This window comes from Mus musculus, chromosome 7 (genome assembly GCF_000001635.26).
Source record: "Mus musculus strain C57BL/6J chromosome 7, GRCm38.p6 C57BL/6J".
NCBI classification, from domain to species: domain Eukaryota; kingdom Metazoa; phylum Chordata; class Mammalia; order Rodentia; family Muridae; genus Mus; species Mus musculus.
In genome coordinates, this window is record NC_000073.6 from 130,857,389 (window position 1) to 130,882,631 (window position 25,243).

The window sequence follows — 25,243 nt, forward strand, 5'->3', positions numbered from 1 at the left end:
CCAGATCTGTCCCAAGACTTACCCACAACCTAGAAGTAGTCTTGCCTCCCAGAAACAACTCTCCGTTCCTCTACCTTGCCAATACCTGGGACACTGCACTTGGGCAAATTTTTGTTTTCAAAGACAAGGTTTCTTTGTATAACTTTGGTTGTCCTGGAACTTGTTCTGTAGGCCAAGGCTGGTCTCAACTCAAAGATCAGCTTCCTGAGTGCTGGGATTAATGAGTGTGACCCAGTGGCTTGGCTTTCTTGGACAGAGTCTTAGGCAGGCAGGAGGCATGAAAATACTTTTTAAGCAGGACCGATCTGTAGTTTGTATATGAAAGTTGGCCTAGAAGTGGGCTGAGATGGGGTTCAGGTGCAGATGGTAGGGCCCAACTCAGGGGAGGAATAGTGATGTAGAGATGGTGGATAGATTTACCTGATGTTTAAGAGTCAGTCCAGGACAGATGGCTCAGTGGTTAGGAGCACTTGCTGCTCTTAGAAAAGATCTGGGATCTGACCCCGACACCCACATGGTTGCTTACAACATCTGTAACTGCATCCACGAATCTGATACTGGCTTCTATTCTTCATAGACACCAGGCACATATATGATGCATATACATACATGTATGCAGGCACACATACACATAAAATAAGAAGTAAAATGCTTTAAAAAAAAAGAGGAAGAGAGAGGTTATTAGAGGTGACCGGACTTCTGTTTGCTGACTGAAAGGTACTGGGACTACAGTGAGAACACATAAGGGGATTGGCTCTGCTAGGCAAAGTGCATGGTTGTCAGTGGCTGGCTTCCTACTCAGGAATACGTTTGAGCCCCCACAGCCAACCCAGGGGCTCCACCACTTCCTTCTGCTCCCCCGCCCACCCCCCTCCCACTTCCCTTGTGACACAGACGCATAAAATCATAGCAGCTTGCTTCGCTGACCTGTTCTCATTCTGCCCTGACACACATCATAGAAAGGAATCCATGCTGAGGAGTCGGGGTCCTGTGCTGGTCATTGGCTCTTTCTTTCTCTTGTCTTCAGTTTTTATTTATTTATTTATTTATTTATTTATTTATTTATTTATTGTATGCGAGTACACTGTAGCTCTGTACAAAAGAGAGCATTGAATCCCATTGCAGATGGTTGTGAGCCACATTGTGGTTGCTGGGAACTGAGCTCATCAGGACCTGTGGAAGGGCAGCCAGTGCTCTTCGCCGCTGAGCCATCTCTCCAGCCCTTCAGTTTTATTTTAAATCTACACACCAAGGCCAATAAGATCCCCAGTCTCAGCCCAGGCTGTGTACGAGAGTGTGGAGATATTTTCAAATCGATGAGCGTGATAAGATTCTGTTATGTATCCACTAGAAAGGTTAGAAGAAAAAGGCCAACAACAACAAGAGCTGGCAAGGGTGTGGAGCAATCACAGCTCTCAGATTGCATTGCTGGTGGGAGTGAAGTTGGTGTAGCTCTCTAGAGCAGTATTGCTACTTCTTGTTGGCATTTGGATGTGACTTCAACAGGACACTGAGACAGATTTCTGGGGAACTCAGGAGTTTAGTGGAAGAGTTATTAAGTACCTCCATGGACACACAGAGGGGCAACCATGGCAGGGGCCCTGAGGCCCCAGCACCTTGCATGAGACACACAGTGTAGCAAAGTCTCTCAAGAGAATCAGAGTCCACTAGGTAGGCAGAGGATAAAACAAACCTCTTCTCATTCCTTTTGAGGACAGAGTGGAGTGGGGGCTCTGGGGGCTGTTCACAGCAGGGATTTGCGGCCAGGCTTTCTGACTCCTAGGCAGGAGCGGGGAAGGGTAAGGGGAACAGGATGTGCCGCCTGTTGATGTAGACTCACTTCCCAGGTGAAACAGTGGTGTCACAGGCAAGTCTGACTGGGCTCATAGACAATGTCCTAGCAGCTCACAGGCTGGTGGTGTCTGCGAGGCAGGGAGAGCTGAGGCAAGCATAGGCTAGACTCTAACATCAGGTCCTTAAATCTCTCAAGAAATCATCTACCAGTGCCACTTAACATTCAGGGGCAAAAAGTACAAATACACACAAAAAAGGAGCCTAAGAAAGTTTGAAGCAACTTGATTCACCCTAGTCTCACATATAACCTCAAATGTCCCACAGTAAAAGAATCAATTGTGTCCTGTTCATAAAATGCAATACCACACAGTGACATTTTTTTTTGTGTGTGTCATAGATTCAAGGTTGAGCAAAAGATTTCAGACCGTCAAAGACTACATAACGTACTGTGCTGTTGACGGTCTGTAAGGTGCCAGAACAGGTAATGCCTAGCATTCTATGATGACAGTATCTCCAGCTGGCAGAGAAGTCTTGTGGGATGTTGGAAGAGTATCTTGGGAGGTAGCTGTCATGTTATTTCTCCGCCAGTGAAATGAGCCAATTCAAGCCAGATTAGAATATATTAAAGGCAGGTTAATTGGGAAGCAGCTCTCAAGAGAGTTCCCTGGTCCCTAGGATTGAGGCCAGGAGAGTCGCCATAGGAAGGAGGAAGAGGGAAGAGAAAGAGAGGAAGGGAGCACGTGCTGAGAGAGAAGAGAAGAGAAGAGAAGAGAAGAGAAGAGAAGAGAAGAGAAGAGAAGAGAAGAGAAGAGAAGAGAGGGGAAGCAAGTGTCTGGGTTATATAGGGAGGAGCTTCTGGGGGGGCGGGGGGGGGGGAAGGGCAGCCGAGGCACTGGGCTGGAAAGTTCAGGGTTGGGGGCAGGGTATGCTTGGGAGGGACTGAGGGATGCTGGGAGAACCTGGAGACCAGATCTCCTTTGATATGTAAAATAAGCAGCTCAGTTCCTTGTCCCTGGGTCGGCAACCAAACCGTAGACAAAGTTTATCAAGTTTTACGTTGTACAATTAGTGCTTTTAAGTTATACCTCAAACAAATTAAAAAAGAAGAAGGAAAGATGATATTTTTAGAGATGTGGCTCAGTTTGCCCAGAATGCGTGAAGTCCTGGGTTCAGGCTCCCGTTGTGGTGCCACAGGCCTGTGGTCCCAGTACTTGGGAGGTAGAAGCAGGAAGATCAGAAAGTCAAGATCATCCTTGGCTCCTTAGGGACACTGAGGCCAGCCTCAGCTACTCGAAATGTCACTTACACAAAACGGGGGGGGGGGGGGAATGGCCAGGGATTCAGTCCGAGCGGGGTTAAAGGGCCCGAGTGCCTCTATGGCGCAGCAGGGACCTCGATACTGGGTCCGAAGGTTCAGATGCCTCTCCTCTCCAAGTGTTCGGGACCTGGGCACAGCAGCGAGAGGCTGGACATGTTCTGGACCGTGAGACCATAGCGTGCTCAGGAATCAGGCCTCCTTCATCTGGAGGAAGTCTGGCATGGCGTGCTGGTGCAGGGATGACTGCTCCAGCCTGGGGCCTTTTGGCTTTGTCACAGGGCCACTGCACAGTCTTCTCAGAGCCAGCTCCTGCGGGTACACCTGCTCTTGGCTCTGGCCCAGGCATGGCGTGCCATCTCAGACCCTCGAAAGGCCCAGTGAGGAGGCAGGGAGGCTGTGATTCAAACAAGCCCCAGTGGGGCTGGGTGAATAACGCTGAATGGAATTCACGCTAGAACTTCTGGTTCTCACAGCTGCGGATGGGGGGAGATCACCAGGGGAATTCAGAGGTATTGTTCAGCACTGACTGCGGCTTCCATTGTCGGACTCTGATTGCAGCTTTTGTTTCACCGTAAAGTACAGTTATTAAATGCCAGCTGGGAACAAAGATGTGTTTACATGCCAGGGGGTCGGTGAAGGGATGCCAGATTTAGAATTGCCTTAGCTGTAGGCTGGGGGTGGGCCCATTGTCAGGAGAGGGGACAACCTAGGAGCCTTTAAATTTAAAATGTTCCTCAGGGAGTCACGGGCTGATAACCATGAAACTATTCCAGGCAAGCCTGAGTCTTCTCTTTGTTAGCTTAGGTATGTGTTTATTTTTGTGGACCCCAAAAGACAAACCAAACCAGAATCTTCACATTAGACACATCTGGAATCCTTCGACTTCCCCCAGCACCCGATCTACCTGGCCCTGATCCCAAGCCATACTAAACTCCCCAAAGCCCAAGCTGTCAGTACCATGCCAGTCTCCTTGATACGTGTAGTCTGTAGCAGCCCAAGAAACTGGGATAAACCACTTAACAGCTCATAGTGATGGGGCCAGTCTGCGGGCCAGACTTTTTACAAGTGTTATTAAATTTAAGACTCCCTAGGAAACCATAAAGCCCTATCAAACCCCACCCCACCCCCATTTGCAAAGAAACAATGTTAACATCCAGAGAAGTCAGGTAATGGGCTGAGATCACCCAGCTAGTCAGATGGACTGTAGAACCCAAATTCCTTGAGGTCCTATCCTGGGGTGGGACAAGGCAGTCATGGGATCGTTGTGAAAACCGACGTTTTCATGTTCTCGTTATTAGGGAGCAGATCACAGGTCACACAGGACACACAGGACACAACCCTCTGGGACACTTGAGGCTTTAGCTTTTGTTGCTGAGTGCTAATAATCTCTTCTGGCGAATGGGAAGATGGATGGGGAGAGCTAGCAACCGTTGACTGCAGCTGGAGCTTGGCTGAAGCAGACAGGTGAGTGGCAGTGATCTGAGAAGGATTTCCCACCAGCCGAAGACCTTACGCTTGTGATGCCAGGATGGAATCTTTCCCAGTTTCCTCTGAAAAGAGCCTTCACCTTCAAGAATGCTCCTTACCTCAATATAACAAGGAGCAACTTAGCCATACCCTTATGGTAATCTTGAGCTCAGAAAACCTTGCTTTTCAAGTCTGGATGACAAACTGGAGCAAGAGGCCACATGCTTGGGTGACACAGAGCAGTCTAAGGGCCTCGGTTTTAGGGCTTGTCTGCATCCCAGATCTGCTGTGTGTGCTCAGAGGGTTGACTAGGATATAAGCAGGTGTCTCATGTGCTTAGAAGCTCCTAAAGCCCAGAGATCATAGAGTGATCTTTTGGCACATTAATGGCACTAGGTGATTTTATGTCAATCACATTTATCCAGGTGTTAGAGTTGATCTCTCTCTCTCTCTCTCTCTCTCTCTCTCTCTCTCTCTCTCTCTCAGCCTGGGATTCTGGCTGGTTGCTGAACCACTTGGAAATCTTACTTTTCTTGCACCTGCCCAGGCACCAATCCCTCCAGAACAACAGTCTTTTACATTCATTCCTGGAGCAGGATTGTGCTGAGCAAGCCATAGTTCCTGAAGGAGACTTCAGCCACCTCATTTGTAGTCTGGCAAGTCCCTTAACCCAACCAGCCCTGGGTAATTACCAGGAACCATTCTTCCTATCACAAGCTGGTTGCCAGGAGTGTGGGTGTGGCAGAGGGCCATGAACCAGCTTCTCCAATGCAGCTACAGAGGCAAAGCTCTGATTCTCTCTTGGCTCTAGTTCACGTTTACACCAAACAGTAGAAAAGAGCTGGCTTTGTTGTTGTTGTTGTTGTTGTTGTTGTTGTTGTTGTTTTGTTTTAACTCTGAAGGGAAAACAAGACAGCACTGGGTTCAGAAAGAGTTCTGTTCACGTTTAATCCTTGTTTCACCTTGGTTCTGACTGACGTCTGGCTAGACAGGGATTTACCTCAGGAACTGTTCCTGCGGTTTGTCTTTTGAGTCTGACTGAGCAAGGAAGGAGGCCTGTGATGTTCAGCAGACATTTCTATTCAAGAGAGAGAATAGGTGTGAATTAAACATTAGATTAAACATTGTCAGGGTCGGTCTTCTATTCTAGCGGGACAGAAGGAAAATAAGACCAATCAGATATGTGGGTGATGTTCTGCTCAGATTTGTGTAAATAATATGTGAGTGCTGCAAAGGAGAAAAAGTAAGGCACAAAGGTTCAGGGTGTTCCTGGGGAAGGGAAGTCAGAGACCGTATCAAAGAGGAAAATGACAGTTGGGAGGTGGAGGCAGGCAGATGTCTGTGAGTTCGAGAGCAGCAAAGTCTACAGAGTGAGTTCTGCTACACAGAGAAACCCTGTCTCAAAAACTAAAAACAAAAGTAAAAATGAGAGGGGGGCGGGGAGGAAAATGACACCCAGTAGCACCAGATGCGTTTGGACTAGTCTCCTGGCTTGTGTACCCCGGTCTGCTTGGCTCTATCAGAGGGGCTGGTATCTTGCTGTTAAGTGTGTAGAAAGAAACCAAGGAGTATTTAGAATAAAACACCCAAGTACTTCATCCGTGTGAAGTATGGTGATGACGGGGCAGCGATGCTTCAAAGGTACTTTGAAGTTTACAAAGCCTTCGGTCCAGACTGGCTCTGGGAAGTATTCTAGCGTGCCTCTGCTCTTTCACTCCGTCCTCTTTCATTTGGTTTGCTGTCAGACTTAATCTCAGCATAGGAATATCTCACATGCTTACACTTTTTTCTTAAGTAACAGCGAAAGTACTTATGTTATATAATGAACTGAAGAAAGGGGGGTAGGGCAGAGGAAGAGCAGAGAGCCTTTTATCTTCTATACCTACCCTTCTTTCAGCCTCTGAACTTAAAGGCACATCAGGAATTCTCAAGTTTTGGCTGGACCCCAACCTCAAAGTAGCCCGGAGAATACTTCGGCTGTGTGTCATTGGGCAAATTGAATCCCTTCTCTGGTTTCTGTCACTGTGCATACATTTAACTCTCAGTGCCAAATAAGCTTTAGGATTCATTATGTGATTGCACACTGCTTAGTCAAATGGTAACGACAATCAGGAGAATGGCTCTCTCGTCCAACGCAGAGGGGGTTGATAGAGAGGCTCACGGCTTCAGGGTTAGGGATTTCCCATCACGAAAAGACACTGAACTTGAATTTGACTTTTAGATTGTGTTGGTTGAACTTAATTGCTAACTTGATGTGGGGGGTGGGTGAGGGGAGGGGGAAGAGAGGGAGAGGGAGAGGGAGGAAAGAACTCAGGGCATGTCTGTGAGGGAATTTCCAGAGTTTACCTGAGGAGATAAGACCCGTCCTGAATACGGGCCAGATGCGCTCTGACTGACCCTCATTCTTCTGTTACCGTACCTACCCTACCAGGATGAACCATGCAGACCCTCAACCTGTGAGCCAGAATAAGCCCATCCTAACTTAATTGCTTTTCTCTGTTACAGATTTGCAAACAGCCAATTCGTTATGTACATTCTAATCACTCCCAATGGAATCTCCTAGGGCTCCAAGGGCTGAAAAGCCAGGAATTTCTTTCAGATCTTCAAGCCAAGGAAAGTTAGCTCAAAAAACCTGAGAAAATCAGGTGACATTTGGATTTTTATGTGAAAACTTTTTTTAAAACTTCATCTATACATTCAGTTAAATCAGCAAAAGCCCAGTGCATGGGCCAAATGAAAGGGCTGCGCTGGCAACTCTATGGACTCTTTCAACCAGTCTGTAGATAAGGAAAGGAGTCTTCTTGCTCCCACCTGAAGAAGAGCCAGATGGCCCTCAGCAAGGCTGTGTAGCTGAGATTTCTAAGAAGGTAAGGTGCTGATCGTCTTCGATGTTGGAGATTTGAGGTGGAGAGTCAGCACGGGCAGTTTGCCAGTTCTACCCCTCCAGTCTCTCATCTAGCATAGCCTAGTTGTCCCACGTACACGACAGAGGAACCTTGTCATGAGAAAGGTTGATAAAACACTCTCAAGTGAGAGGGCATGATCCCCAGCTGTGCAGGATACAAACCCCCAAACGTTTATTGAGAGCCTCAGTGTGTGTCACTCACTGGGAAAAGTGGGGTATGTAATTCTCTCCCAGTTCTTTTGCATGTTTAAATATCTCACCTTCTTCAGGTTTCAGCTGAAATATCTCTTCCTTAGAGAATGCTGCTGGACAGGACATCCTCTCTGAAGCCTGCCTCCCTATCTCTATCTCTGAAGCTCATTCTTTTCTTCCACTTATTAAAATGTATAAGGATTGTATTTTGTAAAGGGCTAGCTCCCCTTATGAAACACAGGCTCCACGAGGGCAGGGACTTCATACACTGAGGTTGCTCAACAAATAGGCTGAATATTTTAAAATATCTCCTTGAAAGAGTTTTGAGCAATCCTTTTAAATTTCCTTGGCCTCTTGCATTAATACCACTATTTTAAGGATGAGGTGAAATTGCATTTTGAGAAAGAAATGGTTAGGAGCAAAAAACTGGTGCACAACCAGTGAATTTTATGTTTCTTGTACCCACTATGGGACAGCTTGCAAATTATCTGCAAAGGAACCAAACCTATTTTTAAAGATCCCTGTGCCTCGCAGCTCTAGGTGATGACATCAGAGAACCTCTAGTTCCACGTCCTAAGCCGAGCCTCGTGGTCCTCAAAAACTGCAAGCCCCAGGATGCAGCGCGGCATGGGGAACCCAGCGCCCCGCGCGCGGCCGCGAGCCACCACCCTGGAACTAGGAAGACGCCCGATTCCTTTGCCCGCCACGCCGCCGGGCGTGCGCGGAGCCTGTCGGGACTTGTAGTGTTCGCGGTAGGGAGTGCCCGCTCCGGAATCTCAGTCGCTGTCTGGTCTGGTAGAGGCAGCGCGTGCACGCGTGCGCAGTGCGCGGGCGGGCCGTCGTGGGCGCCGCTCCCGGCAGCTGGGTGCCTGAAGGAGCCGGGACCGCGGTGGCGCGGGTGCTCCGGGCGGAGGCCGCGGTAAAGTGGGGCATGAGGTGTGCAGCTCGGGTGTGCGTGTGTGGAAGGGGAAAGCGGGGCGAGGAAGGCAAGGCTGAGGCGGCCACCGGCTGCTGAGGGGGGCGCGGGGCCGCGCCTCCTCGCGCGTCCGCGGGCGCGCGCACCTGGGCGAGGCCGGACTCACCTGTGCGCGGGTTCCTCTGCGCCCGACGCCAGCCCTGCGGGTCCCCGCCAAGGCCCACAGCCCCTGGTGTCCTCGCTGCCGTCGCCGTGGCTCGGCCCCTGTCGGGGATCCCGGTGGCGACGCCTGTCGGAGCGGCGCGCCTCCAGGGCCGTGTCCGCCCCATCCGCGCCGCTCGCTCCCGCACAGCCCGGCTTCCCCGCGTGTGCGGACCGAGAGAGTGGCAGGGTTGGGAGTGCCCTGGCCAAGGTCAGGCGGGTGGGACCCGAGAGGCGCCTGAACTCTGGGTTCGGGACTTGGAAGAGGGCTGCCCTGCTCGGCTTCTGGTTCCTTTCGGATGCTTTCTATTGACCCTCCCGGGAGAGTGTCCGGGGAGAAAGTGGTGTCAGGTTGAAAGCGCCCTGCTGCTGTTCGCGGTGCTCCGCTTTTGGTAGAATCCTCGTTCTGCTCGACACCCAAGCTGAGGCTCCACCGAGGGCCGAGTAAATTCAGAAACTGATGTTGTCTGGGACCGAGTCCCGAGGACAGGTTTAAGGAACAGATACCAGGTAGTTTATGGCATTTCGTTTTCTAGTTCGCCTTCCCGTTCTTTCTAATACTTGCTTGGATGAGTTGGTCGTTATCTATCTTAATAAGATTTTCTGTACTCTTGTGAAGTCGTATTGCCCTTTGTAAATTAGTTTTCTAACCAGAAAAGCTTATTTCCTGTGTGTTTAATGACCGGAACAAATAGCCCACTCCAAGGTTTATACCATTGTCTTAAGACTGTAGAGTGATCTGCTCTCTAGCTTCCAGGCTTTTTACGTTGACGGCCACTGGACGAATCTGTAGCGAAGTTTAGAAGAGTGTTAAGTGACTCAGACGCTTTGGAAGTAAAATGAAAAACCATTTTTAGTTTACAGCTGGAGATGAACTATTATTTCAAAAATAGTAACACGAATTTTGAATACAGTGCGTCTTAGTTTATCTTACCAACAAACTTGTGGCAAACCATTTTCCCTCAAATTTAAATATTCCATATTCTGGACCAACTCTTCTACAGAAAGTTGATTTTCTTCTTTAAGAGCAGAGATAAACAAGAATAGTAAGTCAGCAGAAATCAAATTAATAGCTTATTTTATAGTGTTATAAACCCTACCCTGTGCCAAATGTCAGATTTCTATTGAAAAATAACACTGTTTCAGTGGACATACTGTGAATCTGTGCTTGTAAAGAGTCACTAGCTTGCCACACACAGCAGGGAAGTGATATACATGTTGCCTTCTGTCTCCCTTTATCTTGTTGGCTTCTGGTTTCACTGTTGCTGTTGGGGGGCGGGGAAAGCAGCAGGTTTGTATCTTTTTTTTTTTTGTCTTCTGTTTGGGTTTAGCAGTGTAGCAAAATAGGAAAGACTGTGCTGTGTACATCTGTTTGGCGGAGACTGAGACAGTGGGACAGGATAAGTATACAATTGTGAGGAAACGGCCATGAGTTCATAAGCAGGAAGGACCTTTTTAGAAGTATTTAAGGATGTTAAGAATAGCATTGGATTCTTTAAACAGTTACTGTGGGCAGTATTCAAAGATAGGATAAGATGCCTAGGGCAATAGGAAGATACTTGGGAAAGGTGGAAACTTACATCTTTATGTGAGCTTTGCTGCTGAAAAACTGACTACTGGGCCTAAGGAAGTTCTTTACTGTTATGCCACTACTCAGATTGTAACTCTTGTCCTCCCCCTTTAGAATTTATAATTCAGAAGGAAATCTAAGAAATAATTTGTTAGTATAATTTAAATCAGATTTTAACATGAACTTGTTGAGTAGTGTGCATTGTCTTATTCTCATTTAAATAGCTCTGTAGTGTAAGAATGAGGAGAAAGGCTTTTGGGTGGGATGCAGTGACTGTCAGATGTGTCAGAGGCTACTCTGCTTTGGCTAGTAAGTTTCAAGAGTTGTAGCAGGGATGTTTTAAGCATCCACTGGTTGCTAGCTAGGAGCTGAAGATACACAAATAATCACCTTCCATATGCCTGAGCAGTACATTTTCTGGCATATCAAGACTTTATTTAAAATTTCAAAAATTGGTTCTGATCTGCAATAATAGATTAAGATTGATGCAATAGGAGAGAAACATCCAATTTTAGTTTTCTTTATTTAATTTTATTCATTTATTTCCACTGCTTGTGAGTAGATAGCATTTGAGAACAGAGTGACTTGTGTATGCAGTTACTTCATGAGGCGGAAGCATTCAGGGGCTTTAGAAGCTTGCCTATAGTGTGCTCAGTTATTTGTAGGAATATCTGTATGGGATGTGTTCATATAAGAAAAAGATATCCTGCCGATATCCTGCCAAGCAGTGGTGGCGCACGCCTTTAATCCCAGCACTCGGGAGGCAGAGGCAGGCGGATTTCTGAGTTTGAGGCCAGCCTGGTCTACCAAGTGAGTTCCAGGACGGTCAGGGATACACAGAGAAACCCTGTCTCGTAAAAAAAAAGAAAAAGATATCTTGTTGAAGCCACCTATAATCTCAGCACTTGGGAGTCAGAGGCAGGTGGATCTCTCTGAGTTCTAGGCCAGTCAGTCTAAATAGTGAACTTCAGGGCTTAGGATAGCCAGAGCCACATAATAGAAAAAGCTTGTCTTAGAAAGACAGACAGACAGACAGACACACACACACAGAGAGATCCTGTAGAGCTAGAGAGAGAGATCCTGTAGAGCTAGAGAGAGAGATCCTGTAGATAACTTGAGAGAGAGAGAGCCTGTAGATAACTTGCTATATAACTAGACTCCTTCAATTCAAGAGTAACTAAACAATTTAAGGATTAGTAGTTGTCCGTGGGGGGTTCTGTGTGATAAAGAATATGTGCATGTGTACATTTGTGATTCTTAGAATATATTTAAATGAACATTTGATGAGCCATTGGACAAATTGAATAGCTTTAACTCCCTCCCTCCCTCCCTCCCTCCCTCCCTCCCTTCCTTCCTTCCTTCCTTCCTGTATTTTTCTTTTCTCTTTTTCATTTTCTTCTAAGACAGGGTTTCACTTTGTAGCTCTGGCTATCCTAGAAGTCACTGTGTATATAGATTAGACTGGTCTCAAATTCAGATCCGCCTGCCTCTGCCTCCTGAGTGCTGGGATTAAAGACATGCAGCACCACTATCTGGTAAATAGATTTTAAAAGATAGTATTTTGGTGATTTTTTGAGGGGGGGGGGTTCGAGACAGGTTTTCTCTGTATAGCCCTGGCTGTCCTGGAACTCACTCTGTAGACCAGGCTGGCCTTGAACTCAGAGATCCACCTGCCTCTGCCTCCCAAGTACTGGGATTAAAGGCATATGCCACCACTGCCCGGTGGTGATTTTTATTATTATTTTTCTAGAATGTAAAAGAAATTTAGAGTCATTTAGGATTTGGAATTTTTTTTTTTTTAGAGTCAAATACTTTCCAAATAGAACTTTTAGTATGGATTGTCAATCTGATAACTTCACACTCCAAAAGTTGTGATTTTTATACCTCTAGTCAACCTTGCTTCTTATAGTGAGGGTAACCATGAATTCTCAGTTCTGGATTTTGTTTAGCCTCTTCTTTTTTTTTGTTTGTTTGTTTTTTGTTTTTTTTTTCCGAGACAGGCTTTCTTGGCTGTCCTGGAACTCACTTTGTAGACCAGGCTGGCCTTGAACTCAGAAATCTCAGAAATCCGCCTGCCTCTGCCTCCCAAGTGCTGGGATTGAAGGCATGCACCACCACGCCCTGCACTGTTTAGCCTCTTCTTGAAGATAAGGTAGTTGTTAGTGCAAGAGTTAGGAGTGATCTCAGAGGACTTCTGATGCAGCTTAGCCAGTATGGTAAATCCTCCCTGAGGACGTCCATGTCAGGGGTTCCCTCCCATTATTACTAAGGGTGGTTATGCAAGTCCATTCGCCAGTGGATTATTGAACAGTCTGAGCTAGTGACAATAAACATGAGGCAATTTTAATGCTCGCCATTCATTGTTTTTAGTTTCTTTTGAAGGATCTTTCTGTTTTCCACCCTTGCCCCATGAAAAAGGATAGCTTTTCTATCATTTACAGCTATTAAAAGTGCCTTTAATCCTAGCACGTGGGAGGCAGAGGCAGGCTATCTAGTGAGACTGTCTAGGAAAGGAGTGTGGGGAGCTCTAATCTAGTGTATTCCAATTTAAAGCATAAGCCTCATATAATTTAGAACTCCTTTGCCCTCTTACCCAGCATCTGGCCACTTGCTGCCTAAATCTTGGGATGCAGAGGGGCTGTCAAATATTAACTTACTCTGTAACCTTTTTGCTGTTCCCGTTTGGGGGATCTGCTTGGATAGGGCCTGGTCAGAAGAATGGGATATGTACTTAATTCCTGTATGTTCCTCCTTAAGTAATGGTGTAGGCCATTGATGTCTGACAGACAAGCTGGTGTCTCTGGTGAGATTTTACATGGAGACTCCCTCTGTATCATATCCAGTTCCTGGATATGAAACTTCTGTGGCCAACCCTTTTTCATTCTTTACTCCACCCAACTTGTTACCTTTAGTGTGTGTGTGTGTGTGTGTGTGTGTGTGTGTGTGTGTGAAGAGGGTTAAGGATTTTTTTTTCTCTGTAGTTAGGTTTTTTTTGATAACAGCAAGACCATTTGAGCTCAGGTATGCTGGCAATAACCACTCAGTCCATGTCCTTATGTCATGTGGTGGCTTGCAGGCTGCTGCCCTGCTGCTTTTATTTTAGTCTGTTTTAGTTAATTTTTAAAAAAAATCAGTTCTCATTGTTCCCTTGCTCAGGGAGGCAGAGTCTGCTGCATGGTCTATTGTGCAGGCTGAAAGTGAACTGGAAGATGCGATGTCAGTCTCTCTGTCTCCTAGGTAATGTAAATAATAAAATATCTTGGAGACCCTTACCACTATTTTAGGTGAACACTTTCTGTTTCCCCTGTTCTTCCTGAAGGCATGGAACACTTCTTTCCTCTTTCTCTCTCTGTGTCAGTTGCTTCTACTGAAGAAAAGGCTGTTAAGGTGGTGCTCAGGGTACCAGAGTCCTGAAAGCTATATGTAGCAGGTAGTTAAGGGCCATGCCTGACTACACAGATGTATGGACAGTGTGGGCTTTGTCCACAAATTGAGCCAACCATAGATTGGAAAGATTCCTTCTGTTCTAAGCACATATAGACTGTTTTCTTGTTATATTGCTATATTAATAACCATCTACATAGGATTTAAGCTGTATTCAGTCTTGTAAGTAATGGAGAGGTGCTGCACAGAGGGAGGTCTGTGAGTTATGAACAAATACTGTGCCACTTCACATAAAAGCCTTGGTAGCTATGGGAGACCTGAAACCACTCTCTGTGGGTGAGGAAGGACGCCTGAATGTCCTCTACTTTGTCTGTGTGAGATTCTGGTCCATGTAGTATCTGATTAACAAATAATACAGCATTCTATGGCCTGAGGAAGTCTTCCAGTGTAGAATTTCCTTTCTTTTCTTTAAAGATTTATCTGTTTATTATATGTAAGTACACTGTAGCTGCCTTTAGACACTTTGCCTTCTCTCTCCAGCCTCATTCAATCTGGCCCAAAGATTTATTTATTTAGTATATGTAAGTACACTTGTAGCTTTCTTCAGACACCCCAGGAGAGGGCATCAGATCTCATTACAGATGGTTGTGAGCCACCATGTGGTTGCTGGGATTTGAACTCAGGACCTTCAGAAGAGCAGTCAGTGCTCTTAACTGCTGAGCAATCTCTCCAGCCCTCCCTTTTCCTTTTTCTTTCTCTAGTTTTTGTTTTGTGCTTTGATTTGCTTCTTGGTTCCCAGCTGATGAGAATGATAACTCTAACTGTGAATTTGTGACTGAGTTTTGAATCTAACTTTATGCCTTGGTGCATATATCAAGGTGAAGAAATAGATTTGAGGAGGTGGGTTGATCATGTAATTTTATTTTTTTTCTTGATGTCTGCTTTACTGAGAATTCAAATTCAAATAGGAGTACAGTACCATGGGCCCTTTTCTTAATGTCATCTAAACAAACCAGTTAAGTCTGCTATGTGAGGTTTTTTTGTTTTTTGTTTTTTTTTTTTTGGTCTGATGAAGAAAAAGCAGCGCTGTATTTAGAAACCTGAACATTTGACACAGTAATTATGGGTTACCTCAGAGTTCATGCAGAAGGTAGTTTGTGAACACCTTCCACCATGCTGTTGTAGACTGAAGAAACAAAACCAAAAGTCTCTGCTCCCATTCTAGTGTGAGGAAGTAGACTAGATGCAGGTAAACAGTCCTCACTTGCTAGCTGTTGATAGCAGCAAAAGGGAAGAGTGAACAGAAAAGATGAGCAGTGGGGTAGGAGCTCTGCAGCTTCAGCCAAGGCCTTAGGCATGTCTTCACTGAAGGAAGTAGAGTTGTCTCAAATGACTCTGCCCTACACTGGGAGCTTGTTTAGTTAGTCTGGTACCAGGTGAATGCTTGGGTGGGTGGGCATTGAGGGAGCAGGGAGGTGGGACCTTCCAGGTCTTTTGTAAAGGCCCTGGTTTTGAGTGGCCTGAGATCCTGTTGAAATGACAGTGTTTTATTTTAGCCTTGGATGAAAAACAAGATACTGTTGACTGGATTCAATCCTAGAGTGTGTTAGATAGTCTGTCTTGGGAGGTGTGGGGGTAGAGTGGGGCAGGAGGTGGTCTCAGGCATCAGGGGTTTCAGAAACTTGAAGGTAATTCTATTGAACAGCTGATGTTGACATCACTGCCCAGGGGCTCTAAGTGTTTTGAGCAGTAAGAGATACTATGTAGTGTTAGAGGATATAGGCTTCCCTGTGGCCTTGGGCTTTACTTTTCTCATCTGTAATATTGTTATAAGGATTAAACTAATATTTACAACAGCACCTAAAAAGAGGTAAATGTGTGTTTTTATTGAATAAGCACTTGAATCAAATTTTGTGGTTGGTTTCAATGCAGTGTTGAGAATGGGTTGTGGTAGGGTAGTGACCGAAGAAAGGACTATCTATCTGTCCGTCCGCCTGTCTGTCCATCCGTCCTTCTGTCCACTCATATATATCTGTCACCAAAATTTTGAGTATTTGTATCACCCCTTCAAAGTAACCCATTCTTTTCTATCCACAGCAAATTCATTTCCTGCCTACCTTCCTGTAAGTAGGCAGCTGCTAATCTACTTGCTTTATGCATTTATTCCTGATATTTTTTTTTTTTTTTTTTTTTAAGATTTATTTATTTATTAAATGTAAGTACACTGTAGCTGTCCTCAGACACTCCAGAAGAGGGAGTCAGATCTCATTACGGATGGTTGTGAGCCACCATGTGGTTGCTGGGATTTGAACTCCGGACCTTCGGAAGAGCAGTCGGGTGCTCCTACCCACTGAGCCATCTCACCAGCCCTATTCCTGATATTTTGTATCACTAGAATAGTATAGTATACTCTACTGAGAGAGAAGTCATCTCCATTAAGATCAAGTTTCTGAATTCATTCAATTTTCAAATACTCAGTAAAGGTGGGACTATAACATTTCTCCATTGTAAAGATACATTTTCTTCTTTGTGATTAGGGAGAAAACTGCGGGGTGATATTTTGAGATTATATGATTATTTCTTTCCTTTTGCATATGAGTACACTGTTGTTCTCTTCAGACACAGCAGAAGAGGACATCAGATCCCTTTTACAGATGGTTGTGAGCCACCATGTGGTTGCTGGGAATAGAACTCAGGACCTCAGGTAGAACAGTCAGTGCTCTTACCCACTGAGCCATCACTCCAACCCCATATGATTATTTCTTAACCCTGACATTTCATGCGCTTGTTTTAATGTTTGTTGGAGGTGTTTACATCTCTGGGATCACACACAGTGGTGACTTGCTGTTGCTGTCATGTTTTCAAAGACCTAGAGTTCATAGAATTTCAGATTCAGATGTATTGTACAGGAATTTCCCTTTTCTGTTTGCCCTCTTTTAGCCTCTAAGGCTGGATTGCTTTTCTGTGAGGAGCCATACACAAAGTCTGCTTGTATTTTTTTTCTGTGTAATATCTATTCATGCCTTTGACTCTTTTTGTTGTTGTTGAACTTTTGATATATTATCCTTGATATTTCTTGGCAAAGGAACGTGGCCCTTTGTGGAATAAATTGCAAACATATTCTGTTGGCTTTGATTATACATGTCAATTTTTGCTGTTCAAATTCTTTTAAAAATTATTTGTAGTTATTTATCAGGGATTTCTTTAAATTGCTACTAACTTGTTTGGTTGGTTGGGTTTTTTGAAACAGGGTCTCTCACATAGCCTTGGCTGTGCTGGAACTCACTATGTAGGTGAGCTTAGTCTTGAGTTCAGAGATGCTCCCGTCTCTGCCTCCCAATGCTGGGATTAAAAGAGACGGGTACTACCACACCAGGCTCAGGGTTGCTACTAATCTTTCAATTTGCTTTTTGATGTTAATTCTTCTCCTTTTGCCCAGTTCCAAACAACTTGAATTGTGTTGTAAACTAGGCAGCTTTTTGGGCCTGGCTTTATTCTACCTAGTATAATAATGATTTTGAAATTCATCCAAATTGTTGCATGTCAGTAATTACTTTGTACTGTAAACTAATATTCCATTGTTTAGCTGGGCTACATTTATTGTCCATTCACTTACTGAGGGGCATCTTGGTCTCTAAATCTTTGTAAATAAAGTTGCTCTGTGTATCACCAGTCTTTCTCTGCTTACATGTTTTCATTTCTTTTGGGCTGATCTGTGGGATGGGATTGAGTGGACCACATGGTAGACCTATGTCTGAAGTGGCTTACTGGTTTATATTTCCTATCAACGGTGTATAAATAAATAGTGTGGGGCCGGGCGTGGTGGCGCACGCCTTTAATCCCAGCACTTGGGAGGCAGAGGCAGGCGGATTTCTGAGTTCGAGGCCAGCCTGGTTTACAAAGTGAGGTCCAGGACAGCCAGGGCTATACAGAGTAACCCTGTCTCAGAAAAAAAAAAAAAAAAAAAAAAAAATAGTGTATCTTATATGTTCTTGATGATACATTGTATTGTTAGTCTGCTTCATTTTAGCTGCTCTGTTGAGTATATATAGCACTATTTGTTTAAGCACAGGATAACTGAAATGTTACTGACATGCAATCAGTTTTACCCATTTTAGAGAACAGTTCTTTGAATTTTGACATGTATACAACTGTGTAACTACCACAATCATGATGTACTCAAGAAAATCTTTTAAGTCCTTTGTAGTTGATTCTTTCCCTGGTCCAAGTACTGTGATTTTTTTTTTAATACCATAGGGGGGTAGGAGTGGGTGGGCAGCTGCTTTGCTTGTTTTATTTTGCATGTAAATCATTCTTTTGTTTTTGTTTTTGTTTTCGAGACAGGGTTTCTCTGTATAGTTCTGGCTGTCCTGGAACTCACTCTGGAATATATCTGGAATTCATTCTTATAATATATTTTCCTTTATTTTTTGCTCTCTCTCTCTCTCTCTCTCTCACACACACACACACACACAGAGCATTGTTGTTATATTTACCTCATTACCTTCTATGATCTACCTTATTTTCTTTTTGAACTTCTTATTCTTCCCAACTAGTCTCCCAGAGACTACATCATTAAAGCAACCGTTATCAGACCATTATCAGGCAGTAGCTTGTGAGGAAAGGATGGAGCCCTATGCATACAGCCTATGTCTGTGATGGCATGTTGAAGGGTCCAGTCTTGTGAAGGTATCCATAGCTGCTGTTCATAATTGCAATGGCAGTGTCATGTCTGGATGGCAGTATTTTGTGGCACTTTCTTCCTTCCTCCAGTTTTTTAATTCCTTTCACCCCCACTTCTTTAATGGGCCTTGAGAGGTAGTCTGGTGGTGAATGTTGACTAAGCTCTTTTTTTTTTTTTTCCATTTTTTATTAGGTATTTAGCTCATTTACATTTCCAATGCTATACCAAAAGTCCCCCATACCCGCCCACCCCCAGACTAAGCTCTTAATAGTTACTATTTCTTGGCATTTTGACCAGATACGAGTCTCTACATTTATTGTTGTCTCTTCAAAAAAGGAACTTCTTAGTCCTAGGCTTCTAGTGGCTCTAGTCTATAAGTTTATGGTAGTTTGACAACATGTCCATTTAGGAGAAGAGTAGTAGTAGTAAGTTCTCCCCTAGGATCTTTGGCCTCTCTAAGTAAGAGGCTTTGACCAGTTTATAATATCAGCTGTGTAGTCTGTCCTGTGGAGCAGGCCTCCAATCCAATCCCAGAGTGGTTGGTTATCCCTAAAGTAGTTGACTACTGTTGCTCCAGGGAGCCAATTCTTGCCTGGTGGGTCAGTGTTGAGCACACATGTCTACAAGTAGGTAAAATCATGGACCATTTTCTTCCTTAGTATCCTTTACAACACCTTTCATCACTACAAACTCAAGCTGGCTGGGAAGGATTCTAAATTCAGCCCCAACTTGATTTCTATGTCCTGCAGCATAGTAGACTTTATAGCTTTGATAAGCACTTAAGTTTGTATTTAACCATAATCAAAATATAGAACACTCCACTCCACCTTACATTTACCACTTTCAAGTCAGTCAGTCTTCCTTCACCTAGTGATCTGTCTCCACAGCCTGTTCACTCTGCCTTCTGTTGCTTAGCACAGTACAGATGAAGTTTCTGTTTGTTGCTCTGTGCATCAGTAGTTCACCCCTTTCCAAATAAAGCTCCATTGCATTGGCTAGAACATGTGCTCACTCAGCAGCCGGTCACTTGGGTTGTCCTGATTCTTTTTTTGTTTTTTGTTTTGTTTTGTTTTTGAGACAGGGTTTCTCTGTGTAGCCCTGGCTGTCCAGGAACTCACTTTGTAGACCAGGCTGTCCTCGAACTCAGAAATCCGCCTGCCTCCGCTTCCCAAGTGCTGGGATTAAAGGCGTGCGCCACCACTGCCTAGCCCGGCTGTCCTGATTCTTGATACTTAGGAGTAATATTGCTGTAAATAGACCTTCATTTGATTTGAATAAATACTCAGAAATGGAGTTTCTGGTTGGTATTGTATGGGAATTTTTAACATTGTTAGAAGCCACTCAGGAAGTGGAAGCAGGCAAATCTTTGAGTTTGAGGCTAGCCTGGTCTACAGAGTGAAGTCTGGGATAGCCAGGGTTATACAGAAGAATTCTGTCTCAAAAAAAAAACAAAAAAAAACAAAAACCCAAACCAAACCAAACACAACAACAACAAACAAAAACCATTATTAGAATAGTTTTAGGCCAGCCAGGGATACATAGTATGACCTTGTCTTAAAACAAACAAACAAAAAAATAAATCTTTAAAAATTTAAAACCATGGAATAAAAAGTGGATCATCTTGATTTGTGAGGAAATTAAAATTTGACTGGCTAATGTTGAGTTCACTTGGTTTTATTTTAGGGAGACCAAGTGACTTATTTAGGTGGGCAGAGTCTCTTTGTCTTCCCAGTGGCAAGCTTTCGCCCTAAAGTGCTTTGCACCAGTGTGTCTGAGGTTGGTCTGAGCTCCTGTCAACTGGCCTCACCTGCAGTGGAAGCTCTGCTGCCTGTGGGACAGACTGTGCTGTATCTTGGCGTTCACTGAGGAATTTCCTCCTTCTAGGAGCTCACTGTTAATGTTTTCATGTTACAGTGTAATGTTCAAGCCCAGAAATGCCTTATGTGGATCGACAGAATCGCATCTGTGGATTTCTAGACATTGAAGAAAATGAGAACAGTGGGAAATTTCTTCGACGGTATTTCATCCTGGATACCAGAGAAGACAGCTTTGTATGGTACATGGATAATCCACAGGTTTGTAGAAACTGAAGCTTACCTTATAACAGCATGAAGAAGGTGTATATATCACAGTATTTGATATAGGTGATAAGTTTGTCTCCTTCACAGTACATATTTAGGTTCATTTCTACCGGTTTAACGTTCTCCCCTGTTAGTATCTGTGACCTGTACTCTTATTTGAACCTCAGAGGGTAAAATTAGCTTATTTGATTCACGTGAGGCAAATTCTGTTTCTAATAGAAAGTGTTTTGATTAATCACAGATTTGAGATGCTCTGCCTAGGACTGTGAGTGTTGCTATTGGAAGAATTACTGAAACATTGATGTTCTTGGGCAGATGTAGTCCTTTTATCATGAGCTGTCCACTGAGTGGTGTCATTCTGTGATGGAAATGGACTTTCAATTTTGTTGTTCCTTGTAAGTCTCTGGGATAGATGTAAGAAGTTGAAAAGCATAATCCTCCTTTTAGGGGCCGAGAGAGAGCTCAGTGGGTGAGACGGGCCAAGTCTGAGGACCTGAGCTGACTCCTAGAATCCACATGGTAAAAGGAAAAAACACATTTCCAAAACTTGTTCTCTGATCTCCACACATGAGCCCTGATGTACAGGCCCTCCCTCCCACTCCACTGCCCCAATAAATATAAATAAATAATAAGCAAACAAAGGAATGAAAGTCCAAGTTTTAAGATCAGTGAGAGACCTGAAGTTAAAAATGATCTGTTGAATAGTTGAAAACTTACTGTTGGTAGAACTTGTTATTTCAAATAAAAACGATTCTAAAACTAAAAATAGAGGTATGTGTCACAGTGAAGTATGTGGAAAGTGACGGATGAGTCTGGCCAGCTTTCTACCTGGTATGCTGGGTGTGCAGCCTGGGAGAGAGCAGGAACTTTAGGAGGGTCATCGTGCTTCACCTAGCCAGAAACAGAGCCCTATATATAACTAACTAATCTCTAGTCTTGATTGCCTGTAGGTGTATGGTAATATGTAAATATTCATTTATATATAAGGCTGAGGGTTACAAAGGATCTTAGTATTAATTTAGTCTCTTCCTTCATAAAGAAAAGCACTAGCTTAGACATGATGTGAATAACATACTGCTAAAGAGTGTAGATTATATTTGAAATTGTCAATTATCACTTTTATATGAGCTAAAATCCAGTTGTTTGGATATTCTCACCAGTCTCTATTTAATCCTGTGACTCTCTACCATGTAGGTTTAGCCCTTTATTTATAGGCAATCTTTGAAATTTGGGGGGCTGTGCTGGGATATATTTTAATCCAGTTTATATTAAGTCTGCACTCACTTGGTATGGTGAGGCTTTTTAGCTGGCAGTGGCATGTATGCTCTGGCAGTGTCCACATAGACCTTACTGACAACAACTTTGTTTTATTTCCTTATCCCTGAGTCTGAGGACCTTCCTCAGGAGACAGCCACCTGGCTGAGCAACTACATGGTTATTATCTTCATTTACTTGGTCTGAGTCAGTGGGAGAAATAACAGGGCAGCAGAAATCAAAAGTTCATGTTGACTTCTTTTCCTCAACATATGAATCAGATTGTTGTCTTTTATGGTCTTGGGTATTTAGCTGGGACATGATTCATAGGTAAAACTGAGTCTTTGCTAGGTCTCAGCTGCTAGTTCCTGCAGGGCCAGGGCATATGTTGTCAGTGTATTTCCCCTCTCTTTGCAGAGGACCTTATATATGGTTCTCCTGAATTTCCCCTAGAACCCATTTATTTATTTATTTATTTATTCATTCATTCATTCATTCATTCTTATTCCAGTTTTCTCTCTTTCCAAAACTTCTCACTTAACAGATATAAACAGATAAAAAAATGAAGTATGTTTGTTACCCTGTATGAAGTATGGACTTGGAATTCAGAAAAAAAGCATAATTACAAAAAGCAGAGGGAGCTGACACTGTACTAGAGATGGTGACATTTAAAATTGACCCAAGATTGGATTTGACTTTGGCCCAGAGGTGGAAGAGTAATGATTGCAGGATTCAGAGTAGCAGGCAGAGGAGTCAGTGCAGGAGCCTGCAGTGTGTTAGCCTTGATAGTCCATCTTGGCAAGAAGGCATCTTTTAAGCTTTGCGCTAAGCTAGGTCTTTTCCCATACATTTTGTGTGTGTGAGGAAGGGGCTGGTGGTTGTCCCAGCTGTAATAAGATCAGGCTGTCCCAATGAGCCTATACTTCTAGAGTCCAAAGCTGGTCTTGAACTCTTGATCTTCCTGCTTCTCTCTGCTGTGTGCTGGAATTACAGGTGTGCAACACCACACTCAGCTCACATGAACTCTTTAAAAGACCTTTGTCCTTTTTGTAGTTAGTGCATTGAGTTTTCTGAACAGTTATATAAAGTCTTTTTCCAGCTTGTGAACTTACACACTTGTCTCTGTCGGCCATTAGTACCAGATTTGTTTCACCTTTTACACCTCTTCCTGAAATCTCTGCTGACTGCTAGATTAAGCTACATGAAACTGCCAATGTAGAGCCATTTTGAATGACAGAAAATAGCAACTTGAGGTGATTCGCCCTCATTGCATATGTCCCAGTGCATGCGAGCTTGGTAAAGCAGGCAGCTTTGTTCTCGGCGTTTCTCAGGGAGAGACTGCCTCTTCTTACTGCTTTCTTTGCCACTAGCCATCAGTTTAAAATCCCATTGTAGTCTGTCACAAGGACTCATTTTATGGCTAAGTTTTGCTGAGGAAGTTGGTAATGATACAGAATTAATAAAATATATATACTAGGAAGTGAATTTGAAAAGACTTGAAAAATGTGGTGTTTGGAAAAATGGGCTGAGGAACTTACAGATATATTCAGCATGTTTCCTTCTTTATCTTGAATGTCAAATTAACCAGTTCCATGCTTATTGTCAGTAGCACAGTTTGAAGCTTAAGTCTCTTTTTGAGAATTTCCTGATTGAGAGCAATCATAACTGAATATTTGAGTATGTTTTGTCTTCTAACTACTTATATTTCCTTCTGCTGTGAACTTGTGTAATCTAGATTCCTGTGTATCATGCTTTGCTTTGGTTTCTCATTTTTCTTTTTCATATAAGACTTAGAGGTCTCTCCAGATAAGTAAAATAATGGACTGATAGAAGACTTAAAAGAAAATGTTATTCTGAAGGGGTTATCATATTTATATTATATGTTACATTTATAATTACACATGTATATTATGTTATAATGTGTTATCAATTTATATGTATTAATACACATAAATATGTGTTGTAGTTATATATTTATAAATATATGTTATATAATATAATGTTATTTATAGTATATAAATGTTACATTGAGAGAGAACAGTATTTGAAAACTCAACTTTGGTTATACTTGAATATTGAATAAAGACATTTATGTATTCTATTTCTTTATCTAATTTTTCTAACTCTAATCCTCCTCAGTTTTTAAGAAACCAAAAAAATTAAGTATAAAGTATATATGACTGTAATCTTTGAAGCTTTAAAGATTATAATTTTACTATCTACATATCCATTCCTTATGATCTATCCTTGGGATTTGTGTACAGTATATAGTTTAAGCATATCATAATGCAGGTTAACTGTAGGTAGACGTTAAAGAGCCCTGAGAACTTGTTCCTGCCAAAGATTCCCATTTCATGTTTGTCTTAACTATGAAATGTTTAGTCTTCCAGGAACTTGCCCAGTCATTCATTAGAATAAACCAGTATGCTTGTTTTTTAATGTACATTATTATAAGTCACTTTAAAAGATGGATTCTGCCTGAACTGTGACTCTTCCTGAGTCCTTGATCCCTGGGAGGAGGGATTTGATGGAGACATCTTATTTGATGGGCTTAGCGGTTTGCACATTGTCTGGCTCTGGGTCTCTGTGTTTGATCCCATCTGCTGCAGGAGGAAGCTTCTTTGAGAATGGCTGTGCAAGGTATACTAATCTGCTTTCTTCTTGGAGTCAAAAGACCAATATAAGAGATATATTTGATAAAGGAATTTTACTAGACCAATATAAATTAATTACTTTTTTAAAAAACATAACTATTGCTTTGTGTCTCTAAATATTTTCTCATTGCTTTCATAAGTAGAATCTGATGTTATAAGTTTTAAGCTCACAGAAAAATATTAGTTTAGCTACAATGAGAAAGACAGCTTTTTAACTGTAGGATACACCACAGTGGAAGAGAATGAGACTCAGTTGCTTATCCCAGTCTTTTTGTTTTGTTTCCCCTTTTTGCCTTCAGGGGCTAGAACCTGGGGCCTCACATGTGCCAGGACCACAGAGCCACACCCATAGTCCTACAATGTTACCTGGATGTCAAACCTAGTAAATGTGTAAACTGAATAAAGTATATTTATAAAACGTTATTTTAAAATTTTTTCAAGCATTTTTAGTATATTATATTATCATTATTAAATGAATAAATAATGTTGGGTATTAACTGTATTTTAATAATTATTTTTAGAACCTGCCTTCAGGATCGTCACGGGTTGGAGCCATTAAACTTACCTACATTTCAAAGGTAGATTTTATATATTATTTAAAAATTGATTAATTTTTTTTTGTTCATCTTTGATATTTCTGAGACAAAGTCTTAGCTATGTAGCCTGGGCTGGCCTTGAGTTTTCAGTCGTCCTGAGTGCTGGGATTACAGTGTATGCCATCCTCACATGCAGATCCCATTGTGTCTTATGTGTCTTATGTGAATTATGTCTTATCTGTCTTATGTGAATTCTGCCCCAGGTAGGAGTGCAGTCACAAAAGAGC

General features: G+C 43.1%; 1 protein-coding gene and 1 long non-coding RNA gene across 23 annotated transcripts in view; one reads left to right on the top strand and one right to left on the bottom strand.

The window, feature by feature from the left end:
• Nucleotides 1-3,162: 3,162 nt before the first annotated feature.
• Nucleotides 3,163-25,243, top strand: part of Plekha1 (pleckstrin homology domain containing, family A (phosphoinositide binding specific) member 1) — a 52,944-nt gene continuing 30,863 nt past the window's right edge. For 5 of the 22 annotated variants that reach the window (XM_006507152.2, XM_006507140.1, XM_006507145.1 and 2 more), the window contains exons 1-3: nucleotides 8,341-8,595; nucleotides 20,346-20,506; nucleotides 24,942-24,998. In XM_006507152.2, coding sequence (XP_006507215.1) covers nucleotides 20,366-20,506; nucleotides 24,942-24,998 — 198 coding nt within the window. In that variant the 5' untranslated portion in view covers nucleotides 8,341-8,595; nucleotides 20,346-20,365. Of the gene's footprint in view, nucleotides 3,622-4,410; nucleotides 4,577-8,335; nucleotides 8,613-8,678; nucleotides 9,304-20,345; nucleotides 20,507-24,941; nucleotides 24,999-25,243 lie in introns of those variants that run through there. The other 17 variants (NM_001382378.1, NM_001382374.1, NM_001382376.1 and 14 more) reach the window with 10 other exon arrangements.
• On the bottom strand, nucleotides 5,060-16,485 carry Gm5602. The gene is made up of 4 exons (XR_869992.3): nucleotides 16,474-16,485; nucleotides 8,759-9,325; nucleotides 5,580-5,657; nucleotides 5,060-5,475 (listed from the first exon to the last, which is right to left on the bottom strand). It is a non-coding gene; the product is annotated as a predicted gene 5602 (long non-coding RNA).